General features: G+C 35.1%; 1 protein-coding gene across 1 annotated transcript in view; it reads right to left on the bottom strand.

Annotated features, from left to right (window-relative positions):
- Positions 1-14,713, bottom strand: part of LOC146995425 (phosphatidylinositol-3,5-bisphosphate 3-phosphatase MTMR14-like) — a 44,300-nt gene extending 29,587 nt beyond the window's left edge. Inside the window, exons 1-5 of the mRNA XM_085823793.1 lie at positions 14,535-14,713; positions 13,824-13,883; positions 13,591-13,694; positions 11,006-11,111; positions 2,687-2,757 (exon numbers count right to left, since the gene is read on the bottom strand). Of these exons, the coding sequence (XP_085679919.1) occupies positions 2,687-2,757; positions 11,006-11,111; positions 13,591-13,694; positions 13,824-13,883; positions 14,535-14,645 (452 nt within the window). The 5' untranslated portion in view covers positions 14,646-14,713. The remainder of the gene's footprint in view (positions 1-2,686; positions 2,758-11,005; positions 11,112-13,590; positions 13,695-13,823; positions 13,884-14,534) is intronic.
- Between the last annotated feature and the right edge of the window lie 321 nt (positions 14,714-15,034).

Genomic DNA, 15,034 nt, shown 5'->3' with positions numbered 1-15,034 from the left:
GACATTTTAGCAGTTTAAAGACTGCTTTCATTCAAAAGTGAGTTAACATGGTAAACTGTTAAGAGAAGAAAAATGATCAAAGATTAAAATTCGTGCAATATTTTACCACCAATACCTTTCTTCTAGTGTTTAATTGTGGTGGACTAGTATTTTTATTCTTTCAGTCTTCTTTCACGATACATAACCTTACAGAAAAGCGCCCCACTCATTACCCTGATAATTACTGAATTTGTTTCTCCCAAATCAAGATTGGAGTGTATGACATGTTGCATTACAAGTGATTTATCTTTAACAGGTCAATTCTCGCATTATTTTCTGCCTCTCATTTACACATATTAAAACTTCCAGGTTTTTGCATTTTATTCCTTTAATTAAAAAATGTGAAATTCATGATCCTTTTCGTTTGATAATGGACATCTATTTTGGCCAATATGGAAGAACTGATTCTAGGTAACATTTTCCATTCGTTCTTTACAGGATCTTTGTCATTAACATTGATTTTAAGTTTTCAAATGTAGAAATGTAATTCAAAGTAAATGAAAAACTAAGATTAGTCAATTTCGGATTGAGACATTGCTGATGGTGTCTTAAGACCCGTTACCACAAATGGACCGACCAGGTATTTAATATTTATTAACTAAGAATTTTCAATTTAGCATTCTCTTTACGTCTATTAGCCGAGTGAAGCCCAATGAATAAAGCTGTTTCCGTATCTTCTCACATCTTTTCCATTAATATTAAGTTTATTTGCATTTCTGAAAGATTAGTTTCCGTCTGCAAAGTGTGCGCGTTTGAATTGTAAATATTGAAAGTATTTCCTTCATACAGCGAAACGGCTTTGAGTTTGTTTCTGGCGAGCCAGAACAAGTTTTTACTCATTAGGTTGGTGCCTCAAATTTTCGGTTAGAATTGCAACGTAGATCGTTCTTTTGAGGAATAAGCATTTATAGCTTGCTATTAACGGAAACTGCAGAGTTTTGTGCCTTTAGCCAATATCTCAGATGAAAAGCATTTACGCGAGATTGCAGACAATGTATTTCAGACCAGAAAAAGAGCCAAACTAAACTGACAGAATAACTTCCGTAGAGATTTTCGGTTGCAGGAATCTTGACATCCTTAATCAGCACAGCATGGTATATTACAAGGTACTTTTTTTCATTCAACAAAATAACCGCTTTTAGAAATACTATCTGCATTACGCGAGGCACTTCTGAAATGATTTAAGAAATCTGGTTTGTAATATTGGGCACTCAGAAGATCAAATCTATCGCAAGTAGATTTAGTCAATAATCATCAATCTATCAGTCATTCGATGACGTGAAGTTCGCATAATTGTCGAAACTGTCATACACTCTAAAAGTAATAGTTTCAGATTATAATAACATTATTGAAAGTTCCAGTAATTTACATTTTAAAGCAAAAACTACTTTATTGGGCTTTAATACGAACTTAATTTACACTACAGTAAAGCTTACCACAATTCATAAACAAGAGCAGAATGTAAAGCAATAATGAAATACTGGATTCAGGATTCGTGCTATTAGCAGTTTCGCTTCAATGGTTCAACGAGATTGGGAGGTGTGAATGTCATTGTGCCAGTGGCGTAGCGAGGGGGGCAAGGGGGTGTACGATGCCCCAGGAATTGCTCGAAGAGGGGCGCGAAATGGTCTCCAAACAAGATTTTCATACTGATTTTTTCGGGGGGGGGCGCCAGAAAGAAATTTTGCCCCGGACGCCAGTTATGATCGCTACTCCACTGCACTGGGCGACTGTTATTAACTTGAAATCAATATACAATATTGGAGAAAGAAAATTACTGTAACCTGCTTTTCAAAGAAATTGATTTTGGCATATGCCATTATTTGATTACTTTAAACACAATATTACTAGTTACATTAGATAAACACCCCCCCATGTAATATTCATAAAGTACAAGGTCAAAATTCTTAGGTTAACCAGCGTGAACATTTAAGAATAATTTTCTTGGCGTTCCACTATGTATTGTAACTTAGTATTTCAAAACTCTGGTTCAGCGCAAATCGAATACAGAGAACCGTTTCTGTTAGCCACTCACTTAACCTAGGTTTAGGAACAGATACAATCACATACAGTACTTTGAGGAAGACAATGACTAACTTGATTCTACTAGATGAGAATTTGAAATTTGATTAAAAATAAACGAATCAAAATCTAAACGATTCCTTATACTGGTACCCAATTTCACTTTTAAAAAATACTTCATATGCTTACGAAAATTCTCAGTTTTAAATTTTGCCAATTTCGCATACTAAGAAATAAACTAATATTAATTTAGAAGTTAAACAAAAATCAGCTTTATATTTGCAAATATTCACAGTAATAAAATATTGAAATTTGCAATATCCCGTTAGACACAGACTTGGTATTTAAATAGCTCAGGTTTTCAAGCAATTACACATCAAAAATTAAGTTCAGGGTATGTGACAAGACAGCATTTAGGAAGCCCTTAATGTATGCCAAGTGAATTCATTGCATATACTTTTATCATGTATTTGTAATGAACACGTTCAAAAATGTTGAAATTAAAGAGCTTGAAAATGTTTAACATGGAATTATGAGAGGAACAGAATTTACCTAAGAGTATTTAAATTAGTAAAGGCTTTTTCGATAAACAAATTAAAATTTTAGAAACAAGATATTTACTTACGATTTCATTTCATAGACTCTCCGAGACCAGGCCACCGCGTTTTCATGAGTTACTCCTGAACGGCAAATAAACTAAATTTGGAAAAATAAAAAGGGCTGTGTTATTTGGATTATGTAAAGTACTCGACGATTATCTGCTTAAGGAAAGGAATGCCTTTGTGAAAGACTTGTGTGAATTCCGTAACATAATTCATACTACTAATGAGAAGGCATGCTAATACATTCAAGCAACATTCTTATTTCAGAAGCTAGAGCATATCCCAAACCGAAAAATCTCAAGTTAAGGTGATTTCAGTGTTGCATTGCTTCATGAAGCTAAGCTTGCTATTCTAGAATCTTCAACAGCTAAACAATGGTAGTACATCTAGGATTTGAATCCAAGCAAATGGTTGGTTAGTTTTTTAAACGGCACAACCTCGAGGGTTATTATGCGCAAGTCAAATGGTGAGGAAAATTAAAGATGCATGAACAAGTATCAAGTGAATTGATGAAATGAACGTGAAATACTGATGAAGGCATGGCGAAATGACTAAAATGTCCAAGCAGAAATGACTGAAAAATGCTCTAGCAACAGGTAGAGCAGAATAAAATATTGTTCAAATCATATGGTAAAAGGAGATGTCTTAAACGAGGTTGATGTGAGGGTTTCTTCTAATGAGATCTCTTAACATTCGTAGAGTTGAAAATTCACGTTTCTTACTATTGGATTGGATTATTGCAATTTGGCACAAAACCTGTCAAGGTTATCTGCGCCAGACAAATGGTAACAATGCAATTAGTCATTTGTAAAATCTTCCAACTTAGGTAAAAAGAGACAGATTACAATCTATGATAGGAGCTGATATCTTAAACAGGTTAAAGTCTATTATAAAAGCCAATATCTTAAAAACAAACAAATTACGATGTGTTTTTCCAATTAAATTTCCTAAGTCGAGTTCTGAACAATTAAAATGTTTGTGGCGAAAATAAAACTCTGGCATTCCACCAAGATATGATGGACTGTCAGATTTACATTGCAGTTTGGGCAGCTGGGATTCTCTTCTCCCATCAGAAGATACTCATGGGTCAGGCGACAATGGCCAATTCTCAGTTGAGTCAAGAGGACATCTTTCTTTCTATTAACAATACATGGCCAATATCCAATGGTGGGTTTTACATTTCTCAGCTTGTTATATACTTTGTCATCCCATTGCTTCTGCCATTTGCTGAGAATTTTGCTTTTGACAAACCCTTTGATGTCTGCTAGTGGAATCTGAAGATTGTACATTGTGGTTGCAGTTTCAGCTGCAATATCCGCCAATTCATTCCCCTTAATGGCAACATGTCCAGGGATCCACGAATAAAGAATCTGGTATCCCCGAATTTTTAAAGAATGATTCAACTTCAGGATTCCGATTGCAACTGGATGAGTACATTGAGCGTGATTTTTCAATGACATTAAGGCACTCATGGAATCTGTAGATAATAAATTTTATGTACTGTTTTGAAAGGCAAGTCAAAGCCAGATGGATTGCAGTAAGCTCAGAAGTAAGCACAGAGCAAACTGTATGTAATCGAACCCCTACTATTGTTTTCTCTGTGACGAAAGCGGCGCCAACATGATCCTGGGATTTTGATCCCTCTGTATATAGAGGGATATATTTCCTATATTTGTTTCTATGTTCAAAAAATATCTGCTTGTAGATGATTTCATTAGTTTGTGATTTACTCCAGTGTCGAAAAGTATCCAGAGAATGGATTCTCCAATCCTCCCAGGGAGGATTTTTTTGAAATTCCTCCATCTGTATATAGACAAATTATACTCTTCCACCAAAGCACTCATCCGCAAGCCGAAAGATGGGACACATGATGGTCGTGCCTGATAAAAACGGGACGTTTCTGACTAAAGGCAGGGCAGCAGGTTAAGTATGATTGACTGAAACGGGAACGTTGCAAGTGCCAGAAATAGGCTCATTATCTCCTTTCAAGAGGTATTGATGTGTCGATCTGCAATGACCAATTCGTAAGCGAGTCAGTAGTACATCCTCCTTCGGATTCCCTCTACTCCCAGTATTCCAAATTGGGTTTTACCTGCCTTAATTTGTTCAGAATTTGTCATTCCCAGAATTTTTGCCACCTGAACAAGACCTTTGTTCTAATGAAATTCCGTATGTCTGTAAAAGGGACATCATTTTCTGAGGTAATATCAGCTGATTTTGGTACAATATCGGAGAATTCCTTGCCTTTGATGCCAACGTGTCCAGGCACCCAGTAGTACGCGATATAATAACCCTCTTTTCTCAAACAGAGGTGTGCCTTTAAAATTTCCAAGACCAAAGGGTGGCTAGTATTTGTATTTATTGATTCAAAAGCACTCAGTCAGAGCAGATGAACGTTCTGCTATTCTGCCTAGAGAAAGATTAAGGCATTCAAAATGGCAAAAGTTTCCGCAGTAAAGACAGATGCAGCCTTATGAAGTTACTACTCTATTTCTTTATCACAAACAAAAGCTGCCCCGACGTGGTCATGATTCTTTGAGCCATCAGTAAAAATTGCTTTGTAGTTAGAATAACTGCTTCAATGCTCTAGGAAAATTTATTGGTAATGGATATCATTGGTACTGCTCTTCTTTATTTCCCCAAAAATGTTAAGAAGGTGAATGTTCACTTCTTGTCAGGGAGCAATACCGAAAAGGTCAAAGCTTTTGGGATGCAGATCATTTAGGTTAAATTCTTCAATCACTGAGTGAATGCGAAGATCAAAAGGTGGGATACATACAAAGGATGGGCATGGTAAAGACGCCAGTACTGATCAGATGTCACGAGTCGGACAGGCTGTTCGGCTTGTGACATATCTTTATAATGAAGATCAATGAACAACGGCTTGCGTCTTAATTCCAAAGATGGTTCAAAACAGATGACAAACTTTGGACTGGAGATGTTCTGAAGGCTCCACAGCAAATCCGTAGCGCTTTATGGTGGACTGGATCCAATTTCAGGAGCACAGAAGGTCTTGCTAATCCATAGATAACACAGCCATAGTCAAGTTTGGAACGGATTAAAGCTCTATAAATGCGGAGCATAGAACGTTCTGTTCCCCATGAGGTATTGGCCAGGACTTTTAAGTATGTTGAGAGCTTTAGCACATTTTTAGATTTAGGATATGCGGAAGGAAAGTGAGCTTTCTGTCAAATATAACGTTTAAGAATTTTGCTTCTGGCTCAACACTGATCAAAGAGCCGTCAAGATGCAGCTCTGAGTCGGGATGTAGATTCTTTTGCGACAGAAGTGCACGCAGACAGTCTTCTGGCTAGAAAGTTTAAAACCATTGTTGTTGGACCACTTTACGATTCTATTAGAGCAATTTGTGGTTGTCTCTCAATGCATCTCGTATCTTGACCTTGACAATAGATCATCAGATCATCAACATACAAGGAACCGTGCACTGTGGGAGGAAGTTCTCTTAAAATGGAATTAATTTTCAGGCTGAAAAGAGTGACACTGAGCACTGAACTTTGTGGTACACCTTGTTGTACAAATACTTGAGAAAGCAACAAACCTATCTTGACTTGGAAAGTGCGGTCCTTCAAAACGTTTTGTATAAAGATGAGTAGATTACTTCGCAATCCAGTGCTGTTAAGGTCATGAAGAGTTCCATGCCGCCAAATTCTATCGTACGCCTACCAAGCAAATGGAGGAGCTCCCATGGGTGTTTTTAGTTCTGTACGTAATTGAGATCAAGTGTCTGGTGAATAATATTTAACGACGATAACTTCCCTTCAGCAGATAATCGCATAGTTTTAAATTAAACATTTAGAACAACAAAGTGAAAAAAGGCTAGCCATTGAATTCCCCCCCCCCAAGATGAAATAACAGTTTAATTATAAAAACATGAAATAAGTGAAAAATAATGGTTTACTTGCTGAATAATGGACTTTAATGAAAAAAGCGGATAAGTGACATGAGTAAAGTGATAAATTTGGCGAAATTTAACGTTCTTTATTTGGCAACCATTACAATTGTATTACATATGTTGCAATTCCTAGAATTAAGATATGTTTAATTGGTATAAGTTTTGCAGCAAAATTTTGTAAACTTTTAGTTATCCAAGCACGCTTATCTGAAATCTAAGATTACTTAAAGCTGAAATTTCACACTACAGTACAAACATCGCAAATTCGTGAAAGCTTACATACAACGGTATGATGAAACTCAGTCTCGGGTTGAAAAGTACTATGGAGCGAGTTCATAAGACCAAGTAGATCTAAAAGATATAATTCATTGAATGCAAGATTTCATGAACAGATAACACCAAAAGAACCGATATTAAAACTAGCATGAATTACGCTAAAGAAATCAGCAGGACTGTTTAACATGAGTAAACTTGTAATTTAGTTTTGAAAGTGAAACAGAAGCTACAGTTGCTGAAAGGAGAATAGAAAACGTTTGCCTATGTAAAGTGCGAAACTAGAACCATACAGAAGTGAACTTAAGACTAGAAAATTTTAGAAATATTCTCATTTTCAAAGCTGAAGTTTAGGTTAGTTTTAAAACATTGGTAAACATTTAGTGCTACTTATACAACTCCACTATATATTGCTATTTTAACATTTAGTTCAGTTGTATGCCATTTTGCGACACTGTATGCACTTCTTCCCTACTTGGGGTCAGATTTATTTTGCAGTAAATGACGAACACTTTATTAGCAGGATAAAGTGAAAAAATACTAAAAACAGAAATTAGTTAATTGCTCAATTCTTTTCCATATTAACACTTTACCGACCGCTAGCGGTTCAACAGCAAACGCACGTTCGACCGGCCGTTCAGCCGCAGATTCTCCCTGTTCTGAATAACTCAGGACAATCTGACAAATCGGCTAAATAAAACTCCAGTACCATTTTTTTCGCTCATCGTGAACGGTATTTTTTTAAAAACGGTGTGAAAATGTGGGAGTTTACGAAGCAACGCACTTAACGCAAGTGAGCAGTGCACCTCAATACTAATAAAATGCCGATGATATAGCAAATGGCAATTGTTTATCGCCATGATAGATTGTTAGGCTATTTTTAGGTAGCTCCGAGAAAAAAGGGATTAATAGGCTATCGGTCGGTTAGGCGATGGCGAAAAAAAAGCCGACAAATGGGCTATTGGTCAGTACGCGTTGGTGATAAAAAGCCGATCGGTCGGTAAAGTGTTAACGTCATGCTACTTGGAATTTTTGTGGAAGTTGCGTATCATTTAAATGTATATCAGGATGAAACTTATTTTTACGTCTCAAAACTTCCAAAGGGCTTATTAGATGTCTAATTCAGCGATTTAATTTTTCATTCAAGAACGCGATATTTGAAGAATTGTACTATAAATTTCTTCTCAAAACTTGTTCGGAAGTCTGAAGATAATGCGACTAATCTTGAGCTATTCGCACGTTTATTAATTCTGTTAAATGCTATTATGTTAATACAGTTGATTTTCCTTTCAAAAGACGCGAATGTTCTGCCATCGCGGAGTATTGTTACGCATTTTTATTACGTAGTGTTGGGACTTTGAACATCCTTTCATGTTTCAGTCCCATGCAACCGAAATATTTAGTCAAATTAGAAATAAGGCTTAGTATGCACAAACTTGCTAATTCAGTGATCCGCATTAACAATTACCAAATTAGTCGCTTCGTTTCATTAAGGATATTGTGAGTGTAAAGAAAGAGACTTCATGAAGGATTTCAAAAACTGGTTTTGAGGTTACTTTACTCATACGGATACCACTTAAATAGCTATTTGGCCAACCCACTAGCCAAGATTTTAACTACTAGCTTTCAGCAGTTTCAATCAAGCATTTGACCCTTCTGGGCATAAATGAAAGCAAATAATTCACCGCTCCTCCTTACGAGTGGTGCAACATCAGAGTAAAACACCTGGCTTCTGGAGCCTACATCTATCGATAAATTAACTGCTTTACGAACTTTATCACGAAGTAGCAATATAAAGTAGCACGAAGTAGCAATGTAAATGCTAAAACAGTCAATTTAGTATTTGCACGAAGTCCTAATGCATTGCTAACGCTGAGCCGCGTAAAGATTTGCAAGTGTAAAACAAAGGCGGGGTTGCCGAGGTAGTAGTAGTAGTACTTTGGTAGAAGTACTTAACATTCAAATACAGTATATTAAGGCAGCGTGGATACATATAGGACAGCGTAAAAAATTTAATAAATATTAATTCCCAAATAAGATGATGCATAAAAAAATGCTATAAGAATGCAGAACTGGGGAAGCGTGATTACCCAACACTCACCAGGAAACACCACAAGTAAATTGCATTGAAATAATAAGTCTTAATAGAAAGCATTTAAAGTAAACTATTGAGATTCAATCCACTAAAAATTTTTCAAGAATATTGAATAGTACAAAGATCTTGTCTACTGGTATTGGTTCCTTTACTTCCACGAGCCTTCCTTTAATGATTTTTGAAAGTCTATGATAGAATAATCAAATTTTTTAACTTCGCTAAGCACCTTAAAGGTATAAGGGTTGTTGTAATGCTCTCCGAGTAAGTTTTCATTAAGGTTTATCTCGTATATGAATTTTAGGTTGCGTTCTCCTTAATTACAACATTTTCTATGCATTTTTTTCATGTTGTGTCTCAATCATTACGTGGTTTTAACATACCTTTTGCGGATTTCCGTAATTTATCTGAATTTTTTTTTTCGAATATTAATTGGGCTTTAAGAACATTTGGAAAAGCTGGCCGCGTGTTCTCCACAGTTGCAACACTTAAGGTTTGTAATCCACTTTCGCCTGGCATTCCGACCTGTTGTGAGAAAATGCACATTTAACACACCTCGGAGCGAGTTTGTACTCGTCAGTAGAGCGTAAATAACTTACCCCTAAATTCCACGTCGGAGGAAAGACTACTTGAATTTTTGACGATTTCGTAACATTTCTATGAAAATGTTTTTAAATGAGTACATTTTTAATTCTTTCAAAAATGGTCAAGTTATTGACACATTAAAATTTTTAAAAATATGAGCCAATTTTAAAAAGCTATTTTTCTTATTTTACAGGTGTCCCAAATAAAGGTCTGCCTCGAACCGAAAAGCATACCAATTTGAATCGCGTTGCTAAATTTTAGAGATATTCCGTTTTCGCAGTCATGTTTCAGTTCTAAGGTAATAAGCTTTGAAAGAAATCTTAAGATGTACGGAACATAAAAATGGTGTTTACATGGAAGCAAAGAGTTATCGTAAGCCCTTGCAAAGCATAAGACAAATTTAATGTTACACAATAATTAATCCCGCTACACTAAGTGTTAGAAAAGGGGCCTTCGACTACGCCAAAACGAAACGACTTTTGCCAACAAGCCGTAAATTAGGTAACCTGTAAGGAAGATTGCATTTATACATGCCAGAATGGAATCTTAGTAAACCTGTGTTCCATATACATTAATAAAAGTAGAATGTTATGTAAAAATTCTATTACAGCCTTTCGAATTTTTTCAAATTTTAGCAGATTCTGTCATACTACAAGTTAAATCCCGTTATCTTACAAAGACAAACTATCCACTGCACTGCTGCCTTGTTTCGCCTAGCTAGTACAAAAAACTAGCTGTATACCAGCTCAATAAAGTAGTGCGCTCAAGGGCGATGGAAGTAGAAACGTCCATCAGTAGAAATTATACACTATGTTGATGGAAGGGTGGCGAAATACATAACTGGCATGAGAGAAGTGAAGCAGTAGACGAACTTACCGAGAGGTGGCGCCATCTAATCTACTCTGAGGAAGTTAATCTCGGTCATCGTGTAGTATGCATTGCTGCCGAAATCTCGGTATCACTTGACAGCGCTAATATTCATAATATTCAAGTGACACTAGCGTTAACTTAAATATATTTAGAATGGAATGACACACTAAAGGTCTAGGAATGGAATTTGGTACTCTTCTGTTATCAGGACCGGATTCAGAAATGTGCGTCTATATGCAAGTATGTGTGGATTATTGTGTTCATGTATAGATTAGCATCACTTACATATACACGTGCATATATAGATTTCTGAATCCGGTCCCGATAACAGAATAGAGTACCTGTAAGTTTCCTGAGTATGTTCATTTTGTCGCTATATTGCCTTTCCTTAGAATCAGGAACAGCAGCAATTAAGGAATGCAATTTCATTTATTAGTCTGCGAAGTTAAAATACTTGGTAAGTTCGATTAACTTTAAAAGAATCTTCATTCCACAAGTCCATCACCTGCACAACTAAAATTTAAATATGGGTGTGATGAAATTAAATACGCATATTTGTATATAAGGTTTCAACTTTCCACGATTTTAAGATCGAAAAATTTAACTTACTTTGCCATTGAATAATATTGTAGGTACAACAGCCCTCCTGTTGTATCTGACATGTTGCGATCCCACAACCAGTGACTTGAAACGATGTACATCAAATTCTGAGGATCTGTAATTAAACAGAAAACTAATTTATCATCGAAAGTAGTATTACAAAGAAGTTTAGGTAGTTGTAAAACAAAGCTGAATAATTCTAAATGATGAATTCCCCACAATACGTCCTATTCCAAAATTTGAGAATAGTTATTACTAAAATTTGTATAAGAGTTAATAGGTTTCCAAAGAGATTGAGTTATAGTTTTGAAAACGACAAAATCAATTTTCTGAACAAATGAACGTGTTATTAACTGAAATTTTAAATTTCGCAGTTTAGAATAAAAACTATATACATAGATCTATTCCAGGATTTATAAATAATTAAAAAGTGTTCTTTACATTAATTATTTAAAACTAAAGCCTGGTGCTTAAAATAGAGATACTAAAAACAATACATTACACTAAACAATAGAGTTTACAATGAAGTCAAATTAAAGACTACGCACCAGCGGCCGAGCAGTAAAACCGCTGAACACTGGTAGTTTGGTCCGAGGTTCGAATACCTCGAACGGGCTGTCTGCATGGGCATTTTCGTGGTTTTCCCAATGTATACGAGTCAGTTTCCCTTAGAAAGTCTTCCACGAAGGCATCCCTCCCCTTAGGTATATAGCGCTAGTGTGCTTTAACATAAACTAAACCAAATTAGACTAGAATAATTGAAAAACATCAATCTTTAAATTCATAAATTGTTCAGAATTCACTGATATTTCAAAATGTTCGTTGTAGACCACTGATCAATCCCTTCGCACAATTATTAAAACAGACTTCGAATGTACAAGATTAATAAAGTTAGAAGCAAGATTTTGCTAAATTTAAGATATCGAGTAGCTAAGGTTTAGTTTATTTTGACAAGGCATTGAAGGGCTATCTGCCTAAATAAAGCGGTCTTCGTGGACTCAAGGGCCTTCGTTGACGACTTTCCAAGGAAAACTGGCTTGCACACACGTTGGGGGACCATTGCGAAATCGTCCATGAAGCCAGCCCGTTCGCCTAAAATCTAACCCAGGTCGGAACTACCAGTGTTAAACTATTTTAGCGCTCGGCTTCTGGTGGGCCCGAGTAGACAAGGAAATTTCAAATGTTGCAAGTTATCTGCTTACGTCCGATACAGACCCAATACCTCTTTAAATCTCGGTCGTTACATTTAGACTCTTTGAAAATGTTCCTGATAATGTGCAGTCTTGGGATCAAACTAATTTTAATTTCAGACTGAACTTCTTATACATTAATTTATCAATACAAATAAGGTCTAATTAAATTTTCACTAGTTTACTTTATCAAGCAATTACCTAGTATAGTATATAATTAAGCATTTCTTATTCCGCTAGCACGCTGTCTTTCTAACGTCAAATAAGAAAGATATCACTGAAAAACGGGCTCTTATTTCGAGCCATCTGAGCTGTTCATTTTACAAGAAAAGAATACAGAAGTTTTTGACCGGCCATGAGTGCTACTAGTTCTTTCTGCACAAGGTACAGGATGTTCTATGTCATTGCACGGTTATTGCAAGTATCAAACATCACACAAACCTCTAAAAAAAAAAGTTCAAACATTGGTTTATATTACACTTCTAAATTTAAATCCTGAACGATTAGTTTTTTTTGTTTAGCAAAGCATTCACTTAAAAACTTAGATTTCAGAAAGTTGATTTAAGAATAAAACTTAAAATGGCTGTTTAACAGGCATTTTGCCAATTGTCGATTCGTCTGATGATAGCGTACCCGAATTTCTTGAAGCAACCGATTTGTTTTACGACACACCGCCCTAATAAATACATTTACTGTGGCTTTAAAATATACAATGTGCAACAGAATTGATGGTTACATCATTAAGAGGTTTCATAACACTGTATACTGTGAAATGTGAAAACCAAGTACAAAAAGCATGGAGAAGGAAAAGAATCTTAATTGTGAGCATTTACAAAAAATATTTGATAATTAGAAAATCTGAATTATGAACTAGTAACTGCTCAGCTTCTGCAATACTAGCATCATGACGACGACATATCTCGTTTAAGAGACTCCGGTTCACTCTCTCGAAGACCTCGTCGCCAGAGTTAGCATTATTGTTGCAGATGTTCACGTCATTTGAACAGTTCTTGTAAATATCAATTTCTTCAGAACTTGACATTCTCCATGTTCTTCGTACTCTTCCGCGTTTATACTTCATATTTCACTACGTATTACGAAATGCGTATTTCATATATTGCGAAAATTTTTATTTTTGCGGTGTTCTAGCAGTTCTAATGCTTAATGATGTAGCAATCAAATTACAGACTTTATTCTGCTACACACTGCGTATGTCAGTTAAAAAAAATTTGATTAGATCTCTTTTCAAGGGGAAAACGCAATGATTGAAATAAGTCATTATGAAAAAATTAATGTCTTGCATTTGTAAATATTAGTAGAATTGAGACAAATAATTAACAAATAGGATTTTTTGAGCTCTTAACTAAAGAAAATAATTTATAAAGATTGATGCTAAATGATTACCCGTCACGCAACTCTAGAGCTACAGGATTTCTTTTATCCTCAGTTGGAATGATGAGGCTAGCCGGGTAGTGGTTGTCAAGGGCGTGTCCGACACTGATTCCCAACTGTGATTAAAAATTTTGAATATTTCATTTATTTTAATGGTATCACTATAACAAATTTCAAAATCTTAAATAAAAAGGAATATTTAAGAAGTACGCGCAGTTCAAAACATTTTAGAGAAGACAACTTACACAATATACATAATCTTTGCCAAAAAGCCTCTGACACAATGAAGATGCGTTTTCATCTACCTATAAAAGTAAAAGGAAACGTGAAAGTACCCATGCTACAATTTAAGCAAAAAGAAGTTTCAACTACTTTCAACTTGAAATATCCGAGATTAAAGGCTTTCGTTTAAGTAAGCTTTTGTAGAAACTGATGAAAAACAGGAAGATAAACATCAAACAAGACAAGAATCAATTAGGCTTCTACAACACCAGTTCCTTAATTTAACATTCGAAAGCAGGTTTCTTCATTAAGTTCTATGCTTTTACAGGAAAAACATTTTAAAAACTTCAGTAAGAAAACTTACGTAATTTAGGAAGTGGCAGAATTTAAATAACTTAATGCATAAAATTCGAACTTCTGAAACAGTGTTATAAAAAAATTTGTAATTAATTTTAATTTAAGTTTACGATTAACCATTGTTCACTAGAAACATGGCAAGATTTTTGGAAGAAAATCAAGATTGAACACGGAAAATATCAGAAGTTTAAATAGAAAACTAAACAATTTTCATATAATGCAATTAAGGGAATTAATTTAACACGAATAAAGTCTTATTCAAACAAGTAACCTGCAGGCAATTTGAAAAGATTGGAACTAAAAACGTGTTAGCTTATTTAATTAGTAGTTAGAGCTTGAATAGAAGAATCTAAGATATTGAATCTATTTTGTACTACCTCGGAAGCTTTCAACGGATCGTAATGATTGCTTCTAGCAAAGTGCAATAAATCGATCAGCGTATCTAAATTCACTTCGACATCAAAACTTGCTGCATCAAGGGACGCCATTGCACAAAAGCTTAAAGCGAGTAAGGGGAAAAAACTGAAAACAACAGTCGCAGCTAATGAACTCTGTAACGCAGCAGTTCCTTCAGGTGAGATTTTAAACATTCTTGTTTCGACGCTTTCTCAGAAACAACCAATTAAAGTGAATATGTAAATTTTGTTTTGTTTTGTTTTGTTCTTTGTATATCAGATATTTTTGTTTAAAATATATAATTATTTCGCCTTGAAAACTGTAAAAATTATCTAAAAGTAATTTAATTTATTGATAAAATATTTATTAATTTTTTTTTTCACTGCAAAATGCACTGGATGAAAAAAACATATTGTGCGGTTATTTTTCAGTAAAATCTTAAAATCTCTTTCAGTTATAGTTCAGACTTGAGTTATTTTAT

This window comes from Stegodyphus dumicola, chromosome 9 (genome assembly GCF_044657685.1).
Source record: "Stegodyphus dumicola isolate Sdum_Otavi_A_Nest chromosome 9, ASM4465768v1".
In the NCBI taxonomy this organism is placed as follows: Eukaryota; Metazoa; Arthropoda; class Arachnida; order Araneae; family Eresidae; genus Stegodyphus; species Stegodyphus dumicola.
Note: the sequence above shows the minus strand (reverse complement) of the source record. Positions and strands in the feature narration are given on the sequence as shown.